General features: G+C 40.5%; 1 protein-coding gene across 3 annotated transcripts in view; it reads right to left on the bottom strand.

Moving 5' to 3' along the window:
- Window positions 1–512: 512 nt before the first annotated feature.
- The window catches only part of BMX (BMX non-receptor tyrosine kinase), a 49,753-nt gene continuing 24,776 nt past the window's right edge, over window positions 513–25,489 (bottom strand). For all 3 annotated transcript variants that reach the window (XM_033427930.1, XM_033427929.1, XM_004269658.3), the window contains 9 exons: window positions 24,532–24,611; window positions 20,858–20,985; window positions 16,953–17,027; window positions 16,026–16,197; window positions 11,228–11,444; window positions 10,277–10,341; window positions 7,449–7,567; window positions 4,634–4,791; window positions 513–975 (listed from right to left, as the gene is read on the bottom strand). In XM_033427930.1, coding sequence (XP_033283821.1) covers window positions 901–975; window positions 4,634–4,791; window positions 7,449–7,567; window positions 10,277–10,341; window positions 11,228–11,444; window positions 16,026–16,197; window positions 16,953–17,027; window positions 20,858–20,985; window positions 24,532–24,611 — 1,089 coding nt within the window. In that variant the 3' untranslated portion in view covers window positions 513–900. The remainder of the gene's footprint in view (window positions 976–4,633; window positions 4,792–7,448; window positions 7,568–10,276; window positions 10,342–11,227; window positions 11,445–16,025; window positions 16,198–16,952; window positions 17,028–20,857; window positions 20,986–24,531; window positions 24,612–25,489) is intronic.

The raw sequence follows: 25,489 nt of genomic DNA, 5'->3' as shown, positions 1-25,489 counted from the left end.
AATGTATCCCCTGAAGATAAGGGGGGAGTACTGTACAAAGCAACAATCTAATACAAGATCGTGGTTATACTTGAGTTGAAATTGAAAATAGTTAAGTGTAAGGAAAAAGGCATCAAGTTATACCTTAGCATCTTTAAAAATTGTGTCTGTGTGACACATAGTATATTATTGAATTATGTTATTTAACTTTAGTTTTATATTTGTGTACATAATGACATGAATTCATTTTTCTGATTTGGATATCAAATGAGAATTGTATCATTTGGATTGAATTATGGACCACCTAACGTGCCCACTACATAATGAGCCCCTAGGGCAGTTTGGACTGACTGCACAGAAACATCTGGGAGCTTGTTAAAAATACAAATTCTTGGGCTGCACTCAGACCTGCTGTACCAGAATCTCTGGGGTAGTTCCTAAGGAACCTGTGTTTTAATAAACTCTCCATTTGATTCTCATACATGCTAAAGATTGAGAACATTGAAACATGAAGGCAAGTGTCACGATTTCCATACTTGCTAATAGCATATTTAATTATCATGATAGTGGTGATATTACGAAAAGAACAAATATCCAACAATTTTTCAATTCTGTTCAATCTTTACATATGGTACACACCCTCTCTATTTTGCAATCAATCAGAAGATGTGCTTCTGCTATAGGCTGGGAAGTATAATATTAAGAGCAGCATAAACAAAATTACTAATTTGACCTAAATTTCAAGGAAATCTTTTGTTTCCTACCTTGTTCATTTCTAGATAATAGAACAAACAGCACACAAAATACCATTAAGAAGAACTAGCTAAATTACAATGTCTGTGCTTTGCTACATCCCTTAAAAAGAATGAAAATGTTGGCCAACATTTACACTCATTCTCATCAGAACTTCTCATTTCTTCTTCATGGTTTGTCTTTTTCCCGAAGCGGTTCAATGGAAGATAGGAGTTGCTGAAATGTGGGCCGCTTTTCTGGAAGCTAAATAAAAGAAAAACCCAATGGTTTAGTTTATGAGGGCTATGATTAAAAATAAACTATGTAAAATATTTATACCTCAGTCCTAAAACTAGCAAATTTTACAATGTGGAAACACTATAGACATTTCTTCTAAAGAGAAAACAATTAGAGCCCTAAGAATTGGGGAAGAAAAAGTATCTTTATTTGCATAAGATACGACTGCAGACCTTGGAAAACCAAGAGAATTAATGATAGAACCAACCCAAATAATAAAGGAATTCACCAGGAGAGCAGTATATAAAATTAACTTACAAAACCAATAGCCTTCCTATATGTGTACAATAACCAATTAGAAGATGTAATGGAAGAGAAAACCCCATTTACAATAGCAACAACACCTCAATAAAATATGAACAAAAATGTACCCCCCGCAAATGAGGAAAACTTTAAAACGCTGCTGAAAAATACAAACGTAGACTTGACCACATAGAAGAAAACATTGCTTGTCCTTGAATAGGACGCACCAATACCATAAAGATGGTCAATTTCCCCGAGTTAAAATACAAACCAAATACAGTCTCCTCCAAAATATGAACAAGCTGGCTTCAAGCTGAACAAATTGATTATCTAGTTTGTGGATTTTTAAATATGTAAAATAACTAAGAAAACTATAAAGAAAGATGAGCAATGAGGGGGTGCTAGCCTACCTAGTATTAAAACATGTTAAATACAGCAGAAACTAATACAACATTGTAAATCACTATACTCCAATAAAAATTAATCAAAAAAATTAGACATTAAAAAAAGTGTTATAAAGTCTCTGTAATTAAAACAATACAGTGCTAACACATGAATAGAGACCAGAGAACAGAAGAGAAAGTCCCAAAATGAATCCAAATACCTATGCAAATTTACTATCCTGTTACTGGGTATTTTGACACCATTCGATAGAATGTTATTGCTGGGGATAACATAGTCTTTTAATAAATGGTGCCTCAACAACTGAGTAGTCATTTAGAAAACGAGATCTTTGGATCCATACTTTTTATTCCATATACCAAAACAAACAGACTAGATCAGACACTTAAATGTAAAAGAATGAAACCATGAAAGTACTAGAGGAAAATCTGAGTGAACACCTTTGCAATCTGGGTGTGGCAAAGCCTATCTAACTATAACTCAGTTTCCAGAAGCAAAAGAAGCAAATAATGATGTAGTCAACTGTATTTTTTTAAAAAGAAAGTTTTGCATGGCAAAGAACATCATAAATTAAATCAAAGATAAGTGACAAACTGGGAGAAAATAATTACAATTTATTTCAGAGATAGAGTATTAATCTCCTGAATTTCTAAAGGGATCTTTAAAATTGAGGTGGGAGGAACAAAAACCTTATAGAAAAAGGGAAAAGATATGACATATAATTCTCAGAAAGATATACATATGCTCTTCAAAATATGCCTCACTCATAATGAAAGATGTACCTAGGAAAGCTGCACTAAAATGCCATTTCTCGTCTATCAGATCGGCAGGAATTCAGAAGCTTAACAATGGTCTGTGTTGCTAGAGGGCCGATGCCTGTGGAGAGGAATTTGTATGCTCTTTTTTTTTTTTGTAAGAAAGAAAGGGAAACAAAACCACACACCTATACATACGTGTTCATTTTTGTACAAAGAAATACGGGAAAGCTAAACTGGAATCTAATGAAAATTGTGAATTTTCTCCCCAAAATTGTGAAATAAAATACCAAAAAGAAGGGAGACTAAACTACAAAACACTCACTATAAGCAGGACCTTCAGCTGGGGACTGCCCCCGTGCAACCCCCTCTCAATGGATTCTGCCCCAATCCTCACACTTTCATGGACCAACTGTAGGAAGAAGGCAGTTCCTTCCTGTTCAGGGCCCCCTGTCCATCTGATGGTGCAGGCACATTCCCAGGAGCTGGAGTGGGGAGGGCCAGGGAGGGTCCCAGCTTCAACTCAAACACCCTTGTCTGCTCCTCTTCTCCATCGGCCAGGTGACAGCAGTGAGTCTGCCTGGTTGTGGGCAGTGCCAGGTCTCTAACCCTTCTCTGACCCTCTAGTGCTGCCTAAGGCTCTCATCCCCTTTACATTTGGGGTAAAAAAGAGTGGGAGAGCCTTAGATAGTATTTCAAGTGACATTGGGTGGGAAGTCACCAAGTGCCCACATTCCAAGAAGAATTTAAGCTAAAAGATAAAATGTTACGTGATGCAGTCAGTAACTCTTCCAAAGTGGAATTCTAGGCTCCAACACAAGAGATGAGGAACTCTTTAAATCCTGTGCAGTCATTTATTCCTAGCACCCGCATAGTGCCTGGTGCACAGCTGCTCTATTAACATGTAACAACAACGACAACCACTTAGAGCACTTACTGTATACCGGGCACTGTTCTAAGGACTTTATAATATTAACTCATTCAATCCACACAATAATCCTATCAGTTAAGTACTATTTTATGGTGAAGCACAGAGATGTTAGGAGGCTTATGCAAGGTCCCACAGCTAGCATTCAACCCAGAGCTAGCATTCTGGCTCCAGAGTCCACACGCTTAACCACGACACTGATCTGTCTCTTACGAGTGAATGAATGAATGTGTGAACGCATGACGGCAGCATTAGGCCCGTTTGTCAATGAGGCCACACCGTATAATGGCTATGGGCTGCGGGCTCTTAGATGAATGTTCTTAGAAGTCTCTTATCACATCACTCGCAAATGTCTTCAGGGGCTCCGTGTTGCCTATAGAAAGCCAAACTCACACTCCTCTCCTTGTCATTCAGGCTACAGGACCAGACGTACTCTTCCAAACTCATTTCCAGCCCTTCCAACCACAGCTCCAGCCAAGCATGCAGTGCTCATTCCTGCCTCCCCACCTGTGCTTGTGCTGGTCGCTCTCACCTGGACACCCTTGAACTGTGTCTCCACCCACATAGTTGGGGAAGCTCTGTAGGGCTTTCCAGACCTGGCTCAGATAACGATGCATTCCGGAAGCTGGGCTCCCTGTGTCCTCTGAGCTCTTCCTGTACTTACTTGTCTATGTTTCTAATTTGCACATATAATTATAAGCTACTTTCTGTTTTCAGTCCCACAAAAAAAGATACTCTTATTCTCTCCCTGCATGGAAGGCTTTTATTCAGCACTTGGGAGACAGGGGAAGGGAGAACAGACTGCTGTCCATTCTGTGCTCTCTACACGTGTTATTTGTTCTCTGTTACACATTTTCTCCTTGAGGAGAGACCCTCCAGTGTTGTGGTTGAGAACAGGGCCTCTGACACTAGCCAGCCTGCCTCTTACTAGCTGTGTGAGCTTGGGCGAGTCACTTAACCTCTCTGGGTCTCTGTTTCCACTTCTGTTCGTTTAGCCATGATAAGAGTACCTACTCATAGTGTGTTTCCTGTTGAATAAATGAGTTAATATTCGTAAAGTCCTTAGAACACTGCTGATACAAGTTGTTTGTTAAGTTGTTGGCGCCTACAGTGCTGGTTTCAGATCACAAACACCTGAGGGCAGGGGCCCAGGGCCATTTCCACCTGCTCTGTAGCAGGTGCCCCCACCCCCACCCCCACCCCCGTCCCCGCCTCAAAAACGCTTCTTCCGGCGGTGACGCAGCCACCGGCCCGGATGCGCCCGGCGCGTGCCCGCTCCCGCCAGTGGATCACTCGCCTCGTGCCAGCAGCTGTGCATGACCTGGTAGACTGTGTCCCACGCCAGCTGGGGCCGGTAGAGCCGGTGGCCCTGGGAGACCTTCATGACCACCTGCGAGTTGTCGTACAAGTCATAAGGCTGCTTCCCCAGGCTGAACACTTCCCACATCAGGATCCCTGCACCATGGGGAGGGTGGCGGCGGACAGAGGAGAGAGAGCCAGCGTCAAAAGGTACAGTTTGTCGAACGAGCTTCACGCGGCAGGTCAGGAAGGCTCTGGGTCAGAGCCGGGATCCCTGGGGGATGAGTCCAAGCATGGAGGACGGGGTAGGGAGGGCGGGCCTGGACCATAGCTTACGGAGCCCAGGCTCTCTTCTCCCTGTTCCCTGAGACCCGGACGCCCATTCTTGCCGGGAAACGGGGGACCCGCCAGGGCAGCTGCAGGGGGAGCTCCCTGGGGTCAAGGCCCTTGGGCTGCTTCAGAGAGGCGGCTGAGGCCTGGTCCAACCCACCGTGACAAGCCCCAGCTCCAGCTCTTAGGAGTAATGGATGGGAGTCCTCGCCCTTCTCTGCCTTGGCAACAGCTTCACTGCACCATCAAATTACCTTTTGGTGGAAATTTAAGATAAAATCATGGGCAACGTTCCTCCTTTTCTATTGCCACAGTGTTCTAGAATACTTTGTGGGTCAGGAGTCCTTTCAAGGATCTGATTAAAAGCATTAGCTTTTCCTCGGGGAAGTGAATGCACAGCGTTTTCGGGCTCCTTGTCTGGAAGTTCACAGGGTATTTTCTGGAAGTATCCAGTGTATGGTGGACTCCAGGTTAAGAAACCGAGTTCTGGTCATGGTGGTCAAGAGGGTTGCGTTTGGGGCCAGTCAGACGTGCCTTTTGAGGCCCAGGTTTGCCACTTACAGGCTGGGCGACTTTCTTAGTCCTTCTCAGCTCTGCTTGCCTTCTGTAATATGCGGATATCTGCACATCACAGAGTTGTCGTGAGGATTGAATAGGATGAAACACGCGGAGCATTTAGAAGGGCACTGGAGACATTTTAAATGCTCTCTAAATGGTGGCCATTGTGATGTACTGGCCAAGCCAGAGAATTCCAGCACTCAGCCAGCTTCAAAAGCTTGGAAAACTAGAAATATGTAAGAAGGGAGAAAATTGTTCTAGAACCATAACTGAAGTACTAACTTCAAAACATCTTTGACTTTTAGGGCTACAGATTTTTTTGTAAAATATTTACAGTAAGGCAATGTTACAAGTTATGGTGGCTGTGGGTTTTTTTTAAACAAATATTCTAAAACAACCATCAAAAAACGTGTTGCCCCTTTCATAGTTGTCTCTTTGGAAGGCTAACCACTTATCTCAAGAATAATATCATTGCTTAAAATATCTGTGGGACTCCTCTTTGAGAATTGCTTTCAGAGGTCCTGGTTTATTTTGAGTATCTTCACTGGGGACAGATTATTTAAGAATGAATTTAGTTCTTGGAAACAGCCAGAAAATATTTGGAGCCAAATTCTGGCACATAAGGTAAGCAGTCAGCCTGGGTAATGCAATGTTTTGGTCAAAACCCAGCTGTGACTATGGAGTAAGGATACCGATTTTTAAAAATATCTCTCATAAGGCATATCATTTGACACAAAGAGATTGAAACTAATTCTGACAAGTTCATCAGCACAAAATGACTTCAAGTATTCACCAAAATGCTCTCTGTGGTTTTTCCTTTTTCTGTATACATTGGATTATTATTTTTTTTTACAATGAACAGTACCAATTTTACAAAAGGAATAATTATTTTTAACAATTGTCACATAGAAAACTAAACAGCTGACTACATTTTCCTTTCTTCAGGCTGTCATGTAGAAAGTCAAATTGTGCTTATGGACTCAGACAGGCATGAAATAGTTCTCAGTTGTATTTAATAGATTCCATAGCCTTATGATAATTTGGAATATTTATCCTGGGCTCATCTGACAGTGATTTTAAACAAGCCTGACATTCCTCCCAATGTAGAAAAATACCAGAAAATCTACAGAATCACAATTTAAGAATTGTCTCTGTTGTCTAATTACGTTTACTAAATTTCAATATAGATCTTTCAATAAAATAGGGGTCAGCATACTCTTTCTATAAAGGGCCACAAAGTAAGTTTTCTAGGCTTTGAGGGTCATGCAGCCTCTGTGACAGCTACTGTTGCAAGCACAAAAGCAACCACAGACAATACATAAACCATATGTACAAAGGACATGGCTGTGCTCCGATCAAACTTTCCTTACAGAAACAGGCCACTGGAATTGGTCCTGGGCCATGGTCTGCTGACCCCTGACCTAAATGATGAATTTTAACAGGGACACTAGTTGAAGTTGGGATGGGCCAAAGAAAGTGCTGAGTCATGTTTGGTATTTACACCAGGCATGCCCCCCAAACTGGTCAATTCAGAAGGGAATGATTATCACCCCGCTTCCGTGCAGAAAGTCGATGACTTCATTTTAAGCCCTTCACCGTTTTGTACCTCATGCAAACTGGGTTTTAGTTTTCGGTGACTCCTTTTTGAAAACTGAAATCTTCAGTGGGAAAACTTTTATCCCTTTTGATTTTATGAGAAGGTGCTAGCAGTATGCCAGTTATACAATATGTGGCAGACATCCTAACACCAGCACAAGAAAGGGTCACCATCACCTTCTTCAATCCCTTGCTTGTCTCTAGCCACACATGTAATTTTGTAAGTGCCCAGAGCTTTTGCTGAAAATGGATGTTGCTGCTCTTGTGGTTTCCTGTTGTGGAAGCCAGCTTATGCAAAGGGGCTGGGTCCCACGTGGCCACATTCTTACCGAACGCCCATACGTCTGACTTGCTGCTGTATTTGAAGTAGTGAAACACCTCTGGGGCTGACCACTTGACGGGAAACTTTGTTCCTACCGAACTGACATACTGGTCATCAAGAACATACCTGCAGAGGAAAACATCAACACAGCCCTTCAGCCAAGTATGCAGGACATACAGCCGTCCGGTCTCAGCGGAGGGCCTTGGTTTTCCAGACCTTTTGCTTCCTTTCGGTGTGTGAGCTTAGCTAGAGGCTGCTTATGACTTGTAAGCATTTAAAAAAATGATCTCTAACTTTGAAAATAGCAAAATCTGAAGGCAAAATATTTGGTGAATAGAAAGAAACACAAACAAGTAAAAGTAAAATCACTCCGAATCCCACCCCAAAGATAACCTGTCACATGCTACCACTCAAGATACATTTTTGCTTGTACTTTCCAATCTTTTTTTCTACATATACTTTGAACAAAATTGGGTTTCTGTTGTATTGAGGTTTGCTTTTATTTTTCCTTTAAGGGCATATCAAGAACATTTTCCCCATGGTTACATTCTCCTACAGCATCATGTTTAATGGCTGACTAGTCTTCCTTCTTACGGATTAACGTAATTTGTTTAACCGTGTAACTTCTAATCTTTTGCTATTGTAAACAATGATGGACAGCAATAATATCCTATGAAGTTATCAAGACCATAAAAATATATGCTCAAGATATGCAGTACACTTATGTTTATAATAACGATAAAAATGCAATCAACCTCAATGTCCCCAGGCTGAGGAGTGATTAAATATAATATGGTACATTAATAGAATAGTATGCAGCCATGAAAAAAGAGATCACTCTACACTGACCAAAATAAAAAGATGCCTATGGTTTATGGTTAGTGCAAAAGCATGTATAGGTAATGTGATTCCATTTTTGTGGGGACAAACAGTAAATGTCCATATTTGTGTATATGATTGGGTACACTTAGGAATCAGGTTTGAAAGGACATCCACTGAATGTGTCAGCCATAGTTACTCCTAGTGCTGAAAATAAGGGGAATGGGTGGGGGGGTAGATTCTACTTTTTGCTTTATACACTATTGCTATATTTCTTACAATAAGCATATATTATTTGTACAATTAATCAAGGAGAAGCCCACAAAAAAGACATAAATAATGACTACTAACTCAAGAAAATAGAAAAATGAAAATGATGGAGACTGAAACTTTGGATATAATTTATAGGAAAACTTCACACACAAAAATGTGTTAGAGATGTTTATTGTACTTTAAAATAGCTGAAAAAGCTGGTATGGCAAATCATTCTGGGAAATATTAATAATAGTAATAATAAATAATGCTTCCATAAGATTACATATAGCACCTTCCATACTTCCCTCCCAAGCCCCCTCAGCTCCTCAGACACCACCAGACACTCAGAAACAACCCTGACACCCCTGACTGGGCTCTGCTCATGACCTAAACCTTCCTTCAAATCATCAGGACCAAGTTCAATCACAGGCATCTGACTAATGTGACCCCAGAGCTTCATGACCAACAGAGCCTGGTGCATGGCCTCCAGGATCCCTTATTTAGAGCAAGACGTGCAGCCCCCTTTTCCTAAGTTACAAAGAACTTGACAGTATATTCCCTGGATGCTGGCGTAACAGCCCATATTTCTGCTTTGAGAACAAAGTGGGATCAGCTCCCTCGGCCTGGGAGCCTCTCCCTGTCCTGAGCAGCTGTGAGCAGCTTTTTCTCTTGCGCTCAGGCGAGCTGCACATTCGAAGTGTGGGCGTTGGAGAGGAAGTGCATGGTCAGAGGAGGGTGGCAGGGAGCACGCAGCTAAAGGGACACCCTGGCAACACTGAGGGGTCCCAGAAGAGGAGCAGCTTCTCTAATGAAATTTGGAGAAGACTTAAAAAAAATAGATCTTCCTATGGTGTTTTAGGGCCATGCTGGCTAAACATAGAGCTGGCTTTCGTCACCTCTTCAGATCGCTTTGAAACTGCGTTATCTCTCCTCAGAATGACATGAGTTTATGTTGAGTGGGCACAACTTTATAGCTGTATTTTGTCTCAATGGCAGGGACATCTACTTGCCCTGTAGACTAAACCATGGGCAGTTTGAGGGCAGGGGTATCCCATACATTTCAGTATCTCTCATAAGGCCCAGGCACTGCGTAGGCACTCAATAAATGTTTGTTGAATGGAAAGGCTACCATGTATGTCTTCATTTCCTATGTAAAACCATGAAAATTGACTCTGAGGCTTACATAGTATAAGGATTCAGAGTTCAGGAAATGGAAGACTCTTGTTAAACTGCTGTCATACTCAAACTAATTTCTCAAATCCTGAAGTGTTGCTGGAGTGCTCACCGAGAGAATCTGAGTCTACTGCCTTACCTGATGGTACAGGAAATTTAATAAAATGGCAAGAAAAATTGTCCTAGTGTTACTGCCCTGTCCATTTGAACATATAGTGTTAAGAGGAAACAGCCAGAAGGGGTGAAGGAGCCACAACACACACACACGCTCACTCAATCAAGGCTCTTTAAACTTTTCTGGGTTGTATGTCTGGCTGTAACATGTTATATGTGAATATTTAAGATTTTCATGGAATTTATTCTTAAGTTTAGGAAATATTTATCAAGGTGTTGAAAGAACTAAAAAGGACTTGGGGCAATTTCTGAAGAACAATCCCATCTTATGGGTGGAGAAATGAGGTGGGCAGAGGTAGAGTGGGGGAGGGGATCCCGGTTTCTAAGCCCCTGATTGAGAGCAGGTTCTATATCCGCATTTTGATGTGAATGGAAACCCCTGTTGCATTGGCTGCCCTGTGGGAATTGGCTTACCGCGTCATCCCAAAGTCAGAAACCTTCACAGAGAGGTCACTGTCCACCAAGCAGTTCCGAGCAGCCTTTAGAGGGAAAGCAAAATTACCAAGTAGTAAAGATGACCAAGAATCCCCTGGCATCAAAATCAGACATTTTCCTTTTCTTTGGCAGAATTCTCAGCAAAATGGAAGATTGCCTATCACAACCCCAAATGCTCTATTTCAAAGGAAATATCTAGAGTATAGGAGTTGTCTTTTTTCCTTCGCAATTTTCCATTTTTCAGAATGAAAATGTGCTCCCATAAGTATTTTGCCTCAAGCATCCATCCTTGTCAAACAGCACGAAAGGTGTTAGACATTAAACACAGAACATGAGCTCATCAATGAGAAGGCAAAAATCATGTCTAGGGGTTCCCTCTCCACACTGCTAGGGCACCGTGCATTAACAGGCACTTTGAAGGCATAACTGCTGCGCTGGGAACCCCAAATACACTGGCCTAGGGTGCATGGCAGGTTTGCTGTTCAGCACAAGAAAATCTTAAAGATCAATCAATACCAGTGCAAACCAAGCAGAACGCTCTCCATGCCCACCCTGACCCAAAGACACACACAAATTTCATTTCTTGTATTTTTGGTTATGGTACTGAACAACTCCTTTAGCACTAAACCCTTCCTGGAGTAAAGGTAACCTTGGGTTAAATGGTTCCGGGAAACAGGAAAGTGACCAAAGTCTTTCCTTTCCATCTGTTTTCCTTTATACCGCAACCTAACTACATAGATCTTGATGGCTACTTCTACTCTTTCTATACTTCAAGTATTTTATTGTGAAATTGTGATTTTGATTACAAAAATGTCATGCGCTTAAGCATGTCACAAGTGAGCCAAGTATAAGTGAAGATGCCCTCCTTGCCGTCCCTCCCAGTGGCCCCATCGCTCGAGGAGGGAGCTGGGGATAGCTTTCTTTCCTTACCAAGTCCCGGTGTATGAACTGGTGGCTCTCCAAGAAGGCCATGCCTTCACAAACATCATAGCACATTTCTAAGAGCTGGGAGGGCTCAAGTCTTTTCCCATGACTCTTCAGGTAACTCAGCAAGCAGCCATTGGTTATATATTCAGTCACTATGTATATAGGGTATCTCTTTGAACACACTCCATAGAATTTCACCAGCTTGGGATGGTTGAGTTTCCTGGAAACAACAGATGTTCAAAGTTCAATACTGAATTTCCATACTGCATTTTCCAGATGTCCTGAAAAAGAATCACTGTCAGATTTTTGTGTGTTTTAATTTCCCCCCTTCTAGTGGAACGGAGGAAGGGTCCGATTCTGGGAGCATTAGCCTTTGGAAGCAGAAAAATGCTGCCTCCTCCTGGATATTGACAACCTCAGCAGCCGTTAAGCTGTTCTGGGTGCTTGTTCAACTTTGCTACAGAGAATCAGGGAAGCAGTGGTCTGTTGCCTCAGAAATCCTGCTTAGTCTCGTGGCATCTTGAGAACTCCATGGCTGATTTGGAGGAAGCTATACCCTAGGAGAAGTCATTTCCATGTTAAAGCATCCAACTTTCATGTCTAAACATTTCCTTAAAAAAAATAGAATATGAAGGGTGTAGGTAAAATGAAAATAGTTTCCATGTTAGAGAAGTGAGATTAGTTCTGATTTTCCTTTTTAAAAAAATTTCATTTTGCATTATTGTGACGTTATTTTTTTGATGATAAACTTAGAAAAGAATAACCACGTGACATAGTACTTCGAGTAGGTCATGACAGCTATTATGATGTTCATCAACTAGTCCTTATGTAATTGATCTATTCTTATCAATTTACAGGATGCTTCTTTTTTTCTTTTCCATTATGGTTTATTACAGGATATTGAATATAGTTTCCTGTGCTATACAATAGAACCTTGTTGTTTATCCATTCTCTATATAATAATTTGCATCTGCTAACCCCAAACTCCCACTCCATCCCTCTCCCACCCCACTTCCCCTTGGCAACCACAAGTCTGTTCTCTGTGTCTGTGAGTCTGTTTCTGTTTTGTAGATAAGTTCATTTGTGTCATATTTTAGATTCCACGTCTAAGTGATATCATATGGTATTTGTCTTTCTCTGTCTGACTTACTTCACTTAGTATGATAATCTCTCGGGCCATCCATGTTGCTGCAAATGGCATTATTTCATTCTTTTTTATGGCTGAGTAATAGTCCATTGTATATATGTTCCACATCTTCTTTATCCATTCATCAGTCGATGGACACTTAGGTTGCTTCCATGTCTTGGCTACTGTAAATAGTGCTGCTATAGATGAACTTATTTGCAAAGCAGAAAGAGAGTCACAGATGTAGAAAACAAACTTATGGTTTCCAAGGGGGGAAGGGGGGGTGGGATGAATTGGGAGATTGGGACTGACATATATACACTACTGTATATAAAATAGGTAACTAATGAGAACCTACTGTATAGCACAGGGAACTCTACTCAGTGCTCTGTGGTGACCTAAATTGGAAGGAAATCTAAAAAGGAGGGAATATATGTATATGTATAACTGATTGACTTTGCTGTACAGAAACTAAGAGAACATTGTAAAGCAACTGTACCCCAATAAAAAAATAGTCCTGCTATGAACATAGAGGTGCAGGTATCTTTTCCAATTATGGTTTTCTCAGGGTATATGCCCAGGAGTGGGATTGCTGGGTCATATGGTAGCTCTATTTTTAGTTTTTTGAGGAACCTGCATACTGTTTTCCATAGTGGCTGCACCAATTTACATCCCCACCAACAGTGTAGGAGGGTTCCCTTTTCTCCACACCCTCTCCAGCATTTGTTATTTGTAGATTTTTTTGGTAATGGCCATTCTGACTCGTGTGGGGTGGTACCTCATAGTTTTGATTTGCATTTCTCTAAAAATTAATGATGATGAGCATTACAGGATGATTCTTTAATGTTCAGATGTGTAGAGTAAATTAAATTTAACATGTCAACTTGACAATTTTTTTAACAGATGAGGATTCATTAAATATTCAGTTATTTTTTTCCTCCTTAGTTTAACTATAGGGACATGTGTTATCATGTTACTCAAGGCTGGGTTATGCATATTTGAGCAGTGTTAGGGACCTGCGTTGCTCCCTTCAAAGGGAAAGCTTGTGGTGGGACCAAGGTCTATCACCCAATAAAAGGTGTTCCTTGAGCAAATTCAGTCACTGCCCAGGGGGCACATGGTAGGAATACCATGTCAATTGACACCTCCCACATTTCAGGCCTCCGTTTGACCGTTACATTTGAGATTTAACAGTTTCCCCTGATGATACAGTTTGGACTCGTTCTCTATGACTAGGTGATTTGTTAATGACTTTTTAGGATTCTGTAGGATTACCAGCTCTCTAATAGCAAAAAATATCTTTTAAAGTTACACCATGACACAGGGGTTACACCATGACCCTAAGGGAGTTTCTGTCGGATTTTTCTGTTCTGACATCAAGGACCCCTTCCCCCGTTTTATGACAGTACAATTGCCAGAGACAGGATGAACTACATAATTTGCAGGGATCAGTGCAAAGTGAAAATGCAGGGATCCTTGTGTAAGAATTATTAAGAATTTCAATGGTGACAGCACAGCATTAAACCAAGCGCAGAGCCCTTCTAAGTGCAGGAGCCCTCGACATTGTGCAGGTCGTGTGCCCGTGAAGCCAGCCCAAGCCAAAGGCTTCTGTTTGCATAGTACCTCGGCTTCCAAACAATTGGGCAATTGCAGTAAAAGTGGTTATTCTGACTCTCCGGGTGCCTTTGGTTTTCATAAAAGAATGACTAAGGAAATGGACACTGGAAGGTCTGCTGGGTTTGCATCTCTGCTCTGCCACTTTTACTAGCTTGGTGGCCTTGGGCTAGTTATTTAACATTTCTGTGCGTTAGTTTCCTACCAAACACAACAATGTATTCCTACCAAAGACAACAATGGTACATCCCTCATAGCCTTCTTATGAGGATTGAATGCATTAATGTTTATAAAGCACTCAGAGAGATGCCTGTAAACACTGTATATAAGTGTTTAAGTAAATTTTTTAAAAATGTTATTCCTCTGTAGCAGGCTAGGCTTTATGGTTTCAAGTGTCTTTGACCAAAGGCCTGCTATAGCATTGTTTTTCATACCATGCTGATTGGTTCCTTAGAGTAGGATGGCCAGCTCACTGTCCCAGTTTGCCTGGGACTGAGGGGTTTCCCAGGATGTGGGACTTTCAGTGCTGAAACCAGGGAAGTCCCAGGCAAAAATGGATGGTTGGTCACCCTTCAAAGTCTGATTCACCATGCTGACAAGAGGTATAATCATTAAAAGAGTTCTTTGTACTTACATACATGGGGGGGGGGAGGGGAGGGGGAGGGAGAGGGAGAGGGAGGGGGAGAGCTAGAGAGAGAGAACACATATGAATTGCCAAGAGTTGAGAGCTGTGCTTGGAGCTGAGGTCCATTAGGAAGGGTATCTTCATTTATCAGATGAGGAAAGAAGTAGGGTGAGAACAGGACTTGTACCACACTGTGTTGGGATTGTTGTAGGGCATTAGTTTTCAGTAGTGCCTTAGTCCTGGCCACTAGAAGCTCGTGCCCTTGGGCATGTGCTTTACAGGGCCCCACTCTGTTCCTCATTCCACCGCATCCCTCCCCACAGGACAAAGAGGCCAGAGGGCTAAGGAGACATGTCCACTCAGAACCAGTGTATCTCTTTATCACTCTTGGGGTACCAGGACTCTGGAATCCCCTGCCCACAAAGTACTGAGGCCTCTTCCAGGACCTTTGCAGACTCTTCCTGGTCTATCTCCCCAAGAGTGAACCATGCCGTTGGTGTGCCTACCCCTAGCCGAGATAGTTGCTTGTGGGAGACACAGAGGGAGCTCGGATGTACTGAATGCTATGTCTGCACATAGGCACTGAGTACAGGATGGGCCTGGGGGTGGGAAGAGAAAGGGGAGGGGTGGAGTTTTGCGGGGGGTGGGGAGCATGGTCCAGAGGCTGACTTCTCTAAAGAGCCTTGAGAATTCTAAATTTGAATACGACCTTTCAGGTTGTTGTGAAGGTATACTTGTCAGAGGAGACGCATAGAAGCAATTTTGTGTAATGGGTGTTAAATTGACTTATAACTTCTAAATATTTGTATCTATGATCTGTGGATTCTTTTTTTCCTGTTGAAAAATGGTGCATTTTTAAATTAAAGTATAGTTGATTTACGATGTTGTGTTAGTTTCAGGTGCACAGCAAAGTGATTCAGATACACACACACACACAAACACACACACACTCTTTTTCACAGTCTTTTCCATTATAGGTTATTACAAGATACTGAATACAGTTCCCTGTGCTGTACAGTAGGTCCTTGTTGCTTATCTGTTTTATATACAGTGGTGTGTAGATGTTAATCCCAAACTCCTAATCTATCCCTCCCCTGACCTCTCCCCTTTGGTAACCATAAGTTGGTTTTCTATGTCTGAGTCTATTTCTGTTTTGTAAATAAGTTCATTTGCGTCATATTTTAGATTCCACATATAAGTGATATCATATGATATTTGTCTTTGTCTGTGTTCACTTAGTATGATCATCTCTAGGTCCATCCATGTTGCTGCAAATCGTATTATTCCATTCTTTTTTATGACTGAGTAATATTCCGTTATATATTCTATGCTATGTGGACTCTTGATTCAGGCCTTGCAAATGTTAGGGACAGATCCGTTAGCATGAATGTCCCCTCATGGTGAGGGTAAACCACCATTCCTCAGGAGAAACTTACATCATGGTCTGGGCCTCCTGGAAGAATTCATCTTCTGACATGGAGCCCTCCTTGATCATCTTAACAGCAACATCATACTGCCCCTTCCACTTGCCCAGATGGACCACTCCAAACTGGCCACTTCCCAGCTCCTTCAACAGCATAATCTCTTCTCTTTTCAGTTCCCAGATTCCTAATAAGGCAAGACAGACCCTCTTTAGGATGAGAATAGAAGGCTTTGGGGCTAACAGCTTCCCAAGTGGTTCCCTCTCCAATGAGAGTTTAACACTGACAATATGAAGAACAGCAAGACCTTTTAATTTTAAGTTGATCACTTAAAAAGAAAATCCTTAGTGATATGATCTTATGATCTATTAGACCACATGATAATGTCACCAGAACAGTATTGTTCCTGAAGCACCTACAATTATTGACAAGAAAAGTTAGAGTGAAATAACCTTTGCCAACCAGAGGCATCTTGGAAAGACTTGGTGTCAAAATGTGCTCAGTGCCCTTAGCTTAGTAAAATATCATTACATTTTCTTATAAAATAAATTAAGCTGTGATCCAGGTTGCAAACTGGCTCCCCTGAGCAGGCAGAGAATCCTAGAAGAAGAAAGGACAGGCAGTGGGGTTCTAGAGGCTGATGACTGGGTCAGTCTTTTTGGTAATGCTGGGGAGATTACAGAGTTAGGTTGGGAGGACAGAAAAGGTTTCAGTTTGTTTAAGAAAACGAATGAACATATTAGAGCTGAAGCCCTCCCTGACACAAGCTGAATAGGGATCTCCTCCCTGTCTTCCATCTTTTTTTTTCCAGTAAATTAACCACACACACACATATATATATATATATATATATATATATATATATATATATATATATATATATATATATAAAATGAAAAATGGTAGGAAATGGAGTTTAAGAACCCAAGGGCATGTCCATACCACTTCCCAAGGACACGGAGATGGGAACTTTGTTGGCCTTCGTTGACACAGGGTGGCGGAGTCGTGTGATCATGCCTGCAATGGAATCAGCTTCACATCATCACATGATGACATTATATCACATCACATTACCTTACATTGGTTCACACCTCTGCTTATGCTCTCTCTAGAGCAGCTGGAAAAGCACAGAGTTCATGATGTTGTCATGCAGAGAGAGAATCCATTCTAACCATATTCATCCTGTAGTTATATTAATTTGCTTGACTTGACTAACTAGTTCTATGTAAAGCAAAAATTCAAAGAGTAAAAGCTATCAATACTTTATGTGATTTTTTAAAAATCTCATCAAAGTTAGTTGCTTGATGGAATCTTTTATTTTAAAAAGTTTCTCATTTTTATTTTGCTAGCTTTTCTTGTTTTAATTATTTTATTGCATTTGTAGCTAGCCATCAATTATTTTTTTAAATTGAAGTATAGTTGATTTACAATATTTTATTAGTTTCAGGTGTACAGCACAGTGATTCAATATTTTTATAGATTATACTCCACTTAAAGTTATCACAAAATAATGGCTCTTTTCCCCTGTGCTGTACAATATATACTTGTTGCTTATTTATTTTAGACATAGTAGTTTGTATCTCTTAGTCCCCTGTCTCTATCTTGTCCCTCCCCCCTTCCCTCTCCCCACTGGTAGCCACTAATTTGTTCTCTTTATCTGCGAGTGTGTTTCTGTTTAGTTGTATTCATTCATTTTATTTTTTAGATTCCACATATAAGTCTTATTTCACTGACTTATTTCACTAAACATAAACCCTCTAGGTCTACCCAGTTGTTACAAATGGCAGAATTTCATTATTTTTTATTGCTGAGTAATATGCCATTGTATATACATATACCACGTCTTCTTTATCCATGCATCTGTTGATGGACACTTAAGTTGTTTCCATATCTTGGCTATTGTAGATAATGCTGCTGTGAACATGGGGTGCATATATCTTTTCAAATTAGTGTTTTCATTTTCTTCAGGTATATACCCAGGAGTGGGATTGCTGGGTCATACGGCAGTGCTATGTTGAGTTTTTTGAGGAACCTCCATGCTGTTTTCCATAGCGGCTGCACCAATTTACATTCCCGCCAATAGCGTACTAGGGTTCCCTTTTTTGCACATCCTTATTAACGTTTGTTATTTGTGGACTTTTTGACGGTAGCTATTCTGACAGGTGTGAGGTGATAGCTCACTGTGGTTTGGATTTGCATTTCTCTGATGAGTACTGATCTTGAGCATATTTTCATATGTCTTTTGGCCATCTGTATATCTTCTTTGGAAAAATGGCTATTCAGGTATTTTGCTATCTTTTTATACTCCCATATTTAAGTATTATACACACAGCACATACATTTGGTTAAAAAAAACAAATCCAAACAGTACACAAGGGTACAAGATAAGTAAACCACTTGAATTTTTTTTTTTTTAAATGAGCTTGGGCTTCCCTGGTGGCGCAGTGGTTGAGAGTCCACCTGCCGATGCAGGGGACACGGGTTCGTGCCCCGGTCCGGGAGGATCCCACATGCCATGGAGCGGCTGGGCGTGTGAGCCATGGCCGCTGGGGCTGCGCGTCCAGAGCCTGTGCTCCGCAGCGGGAGAGGCCCCAACAGCGAGAGGCCCACATACCGCAAAAATAAAAATAAAAAAAATTAAAAATGAGCTTATTCCTAAATTGCATTTAACGGTCAAGCCATTTTAATTGTTTACATGGAGTTATGGTAAAGCTGGGTTAAAATAATCAAAGTATTTATAGTGGTTCAAAATAACTCATTTTTAAAAATGTATGTTTCTTGCTTTAAATGTGTGATGTTTTCCAAGTCCTGAGAGCTCTCACACATGTTTCGTTTCTCTCCTTCCTTTTTTCTCTATTACTTATCTAGTTTTTACATGAGTGGTCTCTTGTAAATCCTGCACCTTTAATTAGCAAAAAAAAAAAAAAAAATTAACATACTCCTCCAAAATATGTGTATATATAATTGCTGCTGTGTTGATACAATATATGAATCATAAAATATACTCACAAATAGAAAACTTAAGAGAATTAGATTTTAGAAACAAATCTAAATAAACATTTTAGTATTTTCTTCCAATCCCCTGGGGAATTTCTTGTGTATCCTCTGGAGTGGAATCATTCCACTTGGAGACATCTATTTATACAATACCTTTTCCAAAGTGTATTTTTCAGGTGCTACATGTTAAAATACACAATTGAAGAAATTGGGACCATGGAAAAATACAAATAAAAACCAAAATCAACACCAGGAGTAAGAGCCTGTGATCAGGTCAGGTAGAGTTGCACAAGTTTGATGCTGATCCCACAGCTTAGTTTTACTAACTGTTGGAAATTCATCCAGTCACTGCCTGTAAGTGGAACTAGTCTAGATAAGACATTTAGAGTGGATTTTTAAATTTCATTTTTTTTAGGTTTATTGAGATTTTATTGACATATAACATAGGTAACTCTTAAGGTGTACAACTGTGATGATTTGATACATGTCTACAGTGCAAAATGATTGCCACAATAAGGTTAGTTAATACTTCCATTACAAGGGATTTCTATATATTTTTATATTATTTTATACTATTTGTATCAGTCAATTAGGCAAAATTTAAAAAGAGTGATAGCACCCAGGGTCAGTGAGGATGAAGTGTTGCTGTTAGTGGGAGCGTACATTTCTGAATAGCATTTGACAGTGTCTGAATTTTAAACTTCTTAACCATTATCTCAAATTCCACTTTTAGGGAATTTGGCTACAGAGACACTCATACAGGTACACAGAGCTATGTTTGCATGAAACAGCCATTGTTATGTGAAAATATTGTACATGATCCAACTGCTAATCAGTATACGGTTCGGTGAATGAATTACGGAGTAATTCTACAATAGATTTCCATTAAACAGATCAGAGTGAGCTATACACATGTGCATGGAAAGACTTCTAAGACATGCAGAGTAAAGAAAGCAGGCTGAAAAGTAGTATGTATAGAATGATCTCATATCTGTAAACATATAATGTGTGTACATACATATATATTATATATATGCATATATATAATGAATAATAAATGTTAGTGTCAGCATAGAAAAAAATTCTGTCAAAATAGACACCAGCTTGTCCATGAAGGTTATCTCTCCGATGATGCACATTTCTATATTGCTTGAATTTTGCAGTCATCTTACTTCTGTAGGCAGGAAAAAAACTGCAAATATTTTTATAAAGAGAATCTCTACTTCTAAGTCACTGAACTCACTCAACTTCATTTTTCCTGGCATTATTCCTCAACTTCATTTTTCCACATTTCTATATTGCTTGAATTTTGCAGTCATCTTACTTCTGTAGGCAGGAAAAAAACTGCAAATATTTTTATAAAGAGAATCTCTACTTCTAAGTCACTGAACTCACTCAACTTCATTTTTCCTGGCATTATAGAGTATATAATGTTATATTCCAGGAAATGTAGGTTAAAAATCACAACAGTCATAGGGCTTGAGAGCATTTTTCCCCTGCTTTCATGATTCCTTATATAATTAAGAGTATTAGGAGTGGGGGGAGGGATAAATCAGGAGTTTGGGATGAACAGATACACACACTACTGTATATAAAATGATAAACAACAAGGACCTACTGTACAGCACAGAGAACTACACTCAATATCTTGTAATAACCTATAATGGAAAAGAATCTGAAAAAGAATATATATATATTATATATATCTGAATCACTTTGCTGTACACCTAAAACATTGTAAATCAACTATACTTCAATTTAAAAAAAAGAGTATTGGGAGGGTCAGTAATATCCAAGAAAATTTATATTTATCAACAAGGACCCATAAAAGAAAAACTGAACCAAGTTACCTGCTGAATTGTGTTGATGATAGTGAATAAGCTTTGGAATGGAATCAAAACAGTAGTTTTCTGCCAGGTACAATTTGTTCTCGGCATTTGTATGCACATGGTAATGTTTGACGGTTCCTTTTTTATCACTAGTAAGGAAGAAAGAATGTTAGAATGTTTTTAATAAACAAGTGAAGCTTGATTACATAATGGTTAAATCATTATTTTATGTGCATTTGCAGAGTTTAGAAAGGGAAGTCAGAGGTGGCTTCTGAGTCTTGACATCTAGTGTGTTTCTGGAGGTGTCCACGATAATCCATAAGTTCGGAAGAGGGCTCCTCTCTGAACTCAGTGGATCCTTTGTGCTCATACAGAATTCATCTATAATAAAATCCCCCCTTTCTGTACCGTTCTTCCTTTAGTAAGTATAAAGCCGGCATCTTCCTTTGGTGATTGAGAGCCCTGCAGTTTTTAGGATCATTATTCTGAACATTAATTCTCTTTTAGGATAGTAATGGAGATTAAAAGGTGGGAGGCAAAGGTCATTAGGCTGTGGATGGGAAGCTCTTTTGGGAGTGGAGTGTACAGGTTGCAGTTGGTGGGAATAGCCTTAAATTCCTCATGCGAACTTGTGCCTTTTTCCCGTAAAACTTTTTTTTTTTTTCCTGTTGCTCTACTTGTAGAAAATAGTGGTGAATTGATGCACGTTGATTTAGGCTAACCAGGAATGATATGCCTGTCTTAGATGTTAGAGTCTAGCGTAGCAGTCAAGAACTGGGCTTTGAGTGCATTTCTATTGCTGGCTAGCTACCTCATCCAGTTGGAAAGCTCAGATGAGAGTATGTATATATCAGTTGCATTATGCTTGGCACATAAGAAACTGTTAATATATTCTTGCTGCTGTAATGTCAGCCTCGTTAGAATCACAGTTATAAAAAGGAGAAAGGATGCTTTCTTGTTGCATATGGCTCATTGGCTCTTGGTCTGAGCAGCACATTCACTCCAGCCGAATGATGGTGTTTCATTAAAGAAGGCTTCTGTAGTCTTTCATTGGGATTCTTTTCATTTGATTCCTCATCTATTTGCTGATTTTTTTTTTCTATGTAGCCACCTTCAAAAATGAATCTGGTGTCAAGAAGCTTAACTAAGAGGACTTCTGACATCAGGTTTGGCTGAAACTGGAGGCCCTGAGGGCCATAGAGCTTTTTTTTTTTTCTTTCCCAGTAATTTTTTTTTTTTAACATCTTTATTGGGGTATAATTGCTTTACAGTGGTGTGTTAGTTTCTGCTTTATAACAAAGTGAATCAGTTATACATATACATATGTTCCCATATATCTTCCCTCTTGCGTCTCCCTCCCTCCCACCCTCCCTATCCCACCCCTCCAGGCTGTCACAAAGCACCAAGCCAATATCACTGTGCCTTGCAGCTGCTTCCCACTAGCTATCTACCTTACGTTTGGTAGTGTGTATAGTCCATGACTCTCTCTCGCCTTGTCACAGCTCACCCTTCCCCCTCCCCATAACCTCAAGTCCGTTCTCTAGGAGGTCTGCGTCTTTATTCCTGCCTTACCCCTAGGTTCTTCATGACTTTTTTTTTTCTTAAATTCCATATATATGTGTTAGCATACGGTATTTGTCTTTTTCTTTCTGACTTACTTCACTCTGTATGACAGACTCTAGGTCTATCCACCTCATTACAAATAGCTCAATTTCGTTTCTTTTTATGGCTGAGTAATATTCCATTGTATATATGGAATCATCCGATGATAGGCACTTAGGTTGTTTCCATCTCCGGGCTGTTGTAAATAGAGCTGCAATGAACATTTTGGTACATGACTCTTTTTGAATTTTGGTTTTCTCAGGGTATATGCCCAGTAGTGGGATTGCTGGGTCATATGGTAGTTCTATTTGTAGTTTTTTAAGGAACCTCCATACTGTTCTCCATTCAGCCATAGAGCTTTTGATATTCAGTGAACCAAGCCTTCTCCCCCTTCTTACTGGGTTGGCTTTAGTCAGCATCCAAGTTTGCAAGCTAGTACATGAGGTGCACCGGGGATGTGGCTTCTGGCACTGGAAAATGCCATGTGAATGCTTATGGTACATGCTGTTATCTCAAATTGGAGGTAGGTACGCTGTAAAAAAAATTCCCGAAATAAAATAACTTTTTCATCACTTAATTATTTAAAAAATACATATATGCACCACAAGGCAGGGCACATGGAGAAACCACCAAGGCCCTTCAGTCATTCAAGGTCGTTCAATCCAAGTATTAAAAAAGGGGTCGCACACATAGACTTTTTTTTTCAAATGGCCCTAATCGAGATTTGACCAGATTCTCATTCCAAAACATTGGGTGGTTTCAGCATAGATACAGGGATATGATTGAGGGAACATGAACTTGGCTGTTGAAGGCCTGGCTTCAAGTCTGTCATTTATTAGTTTTGAGGGTGGTCTTTATAAGCTCTCTTTGAGAGTGGCATGGACATATATACTCTACCAAATGTAAAATAGCTAGTGGGAAGCAGCCGCATAGCACAGGGAGATCAGCTCAGTGCTTTGTGACCACCTAGAGGGTGGGATAGGGAGGGTGGGAGGGAGACGCAAGAGGGAGGAGATATGGGGATATATGTATATGTATAGCTGATTCACTTTGTTATAAAGCAGAAACTAACACACCATTGTAAAGCAATTATACTCCAATAGAGATATTAAAAAAAGAAAAAATAAAAGCTCTCTTTGAACCTCAGTCCTCTCATATGTAAAATGGTGTAAATAAAAACAGCTTTCCTGTTTGCTTCACAGGATGTTTAGAAGGAACAAAATGGCTAACAACCAATGGGAAAGTGGCTTGTAAGACTCTGGAGGGGGACCCTAATGTTGGTGAGGGTGACTTGCCTGAGGTAACCGTGGGGCCTTATATACCTAAGCATGCGGGGGAGGAGGGCAGGTAGAGTTACTGTTTCCCAGCAACAACAATGCTAGTGATTACTATTACTTTATTAAGTGTGTGCTCTGTGTCAGGCACTGTTCTGATCCAATTTGTGAATTAACCCACTTCATCCATAGAACATAATAATGGTTATTATGTCCACTTTTCAGATGAGGAAGTTGAGGCACAGAAGTTAAGAAACTTGCCTAGTGTCATAACGTTTTGAAATGGCAGAGTCAGGATTTGGACTGAGAGGTGCAGCTTAACACCAGAACTCTTAACCACACCAACAGGACAGCACCCCAGAAAGAAGCCATGCAGGGAACACAGCTACACTGATTCAACCTCCTGCTCGCACTGGAAAGACTTACTAAAAACCAGACACCGGGCTAGGTTTCTCAGCTCAGCAGGTGGCTAGGGCCAAGAGTGTAGAGGCACCATTGCTATTATTTTTCTCTTTCCAGGCTTAGGATGAATCAAGGGGGAATGACGCAGGATGCCTTTAACCAATGTTAAAGGCTCACCATGCACTGGGCGCTCTGCTGCGGTCTGGGATGGGCAGGAGAGAATCGCCCAGAAAACAGCCTCTTGATAGTACGGGGTGGGGCGGGGGAAGGCAACTACGAATGGTCACATTCCACAGAAATACTTTGATCCCAAATTCCAGAGCTTAAAGATGGGATTTTATCCCCAAATGTGACTGAATGACCAGCATATTCAAAGAACATACACAAGAAGATGAAAGAAGTCCGCATCATACTTACTTCATAGCCTTACTAAACAAGGACACTGTGTACATTCCCGGCTGGCTGGAATTTCTAACCATAAATGCTCCTTCTTTTCCCTAAATAGGAAGGAGAGTGTGGAAGGGACAGAAAACATTTTCATTATTCTTGAAAACGATTTGCCCTGGTAGGTTGGTCGGAAAGTAGATCTTTTAGATCCACTTTAGACATTGATGGTACAGATTACTCACCAGTTGGCACAGAAGGGACCCCTGGTTTAGCTTTCCTCCTTCTCTCACTCAGTGTCTTTATAGATCTACCCTGTGTGCTTCAACTCTTCCTCCCCAGTTAATTTTTAACCTTCTCTGATCATTTTCCCTGTTTTGTGTTTGTGCAAGCCTAACGTTTTCATCTTTCAGAAATAAAATTTAAAACCACATATCACCATATCATGCCCTTGGAAGGTTTTAGAAAACCAAAGATGCAGAACAAATCATTTATTAAATTTATGCTCAACTTGTCTTTTGTAATGTGCTGATTCTAAGCAGATTTAGATTTAGGCGAAGTGGATATTAAACTGTGCATGTGGCGAAATAGCGAGTTAGGTAGTGACCACCACGTTCTCACTAGGGCCCCTCCAAGAAATAATTGGTGTGTGTCGTATTAGGTTGAACTATAGCAAAGTGTCACTTTTGTAGGTCAAAAGAGTTTGCAATTGGAAAGTCCATTACCAATTAGTACCAAAATCCGATAGATTTATTCCCCATTACATCTGCTGTACTCCGGTTTAGGTGCTAATGGTTTTAGTGACAGGCTTGAAGTATGAGGTACAGGTGGCCCCCAGTAAATCATCTCTCTGTATATTCCTGCCCTGTGTAGTCCCCTCCCACATCGACTATGGGCTGGCCCAGGTGATTTGCTTTGGCCAGTGGGACATTAGCAGACGTGGCAAAAGCTGAGACTCTGTAATTGCTTGCACTGAACTGTGGGGCTTGGC

Source organism: Orcinus orca, chromosome X, assembly GCF_937001465.1.
Source record: "Orcinus orca chromosome X, mOrcOrc1.1, whole genome shotgun sequence".
NCBI lineage: Eukaryota > Metazoa > Chordata > Mammalia > Artiodactyla > Delphinidae > Orcinus > Orcinus orca.
Note: the sequence above shows the minus strand (reverse complement) of the source record. Positions and strands in the feature narration are given on the sequence as shown.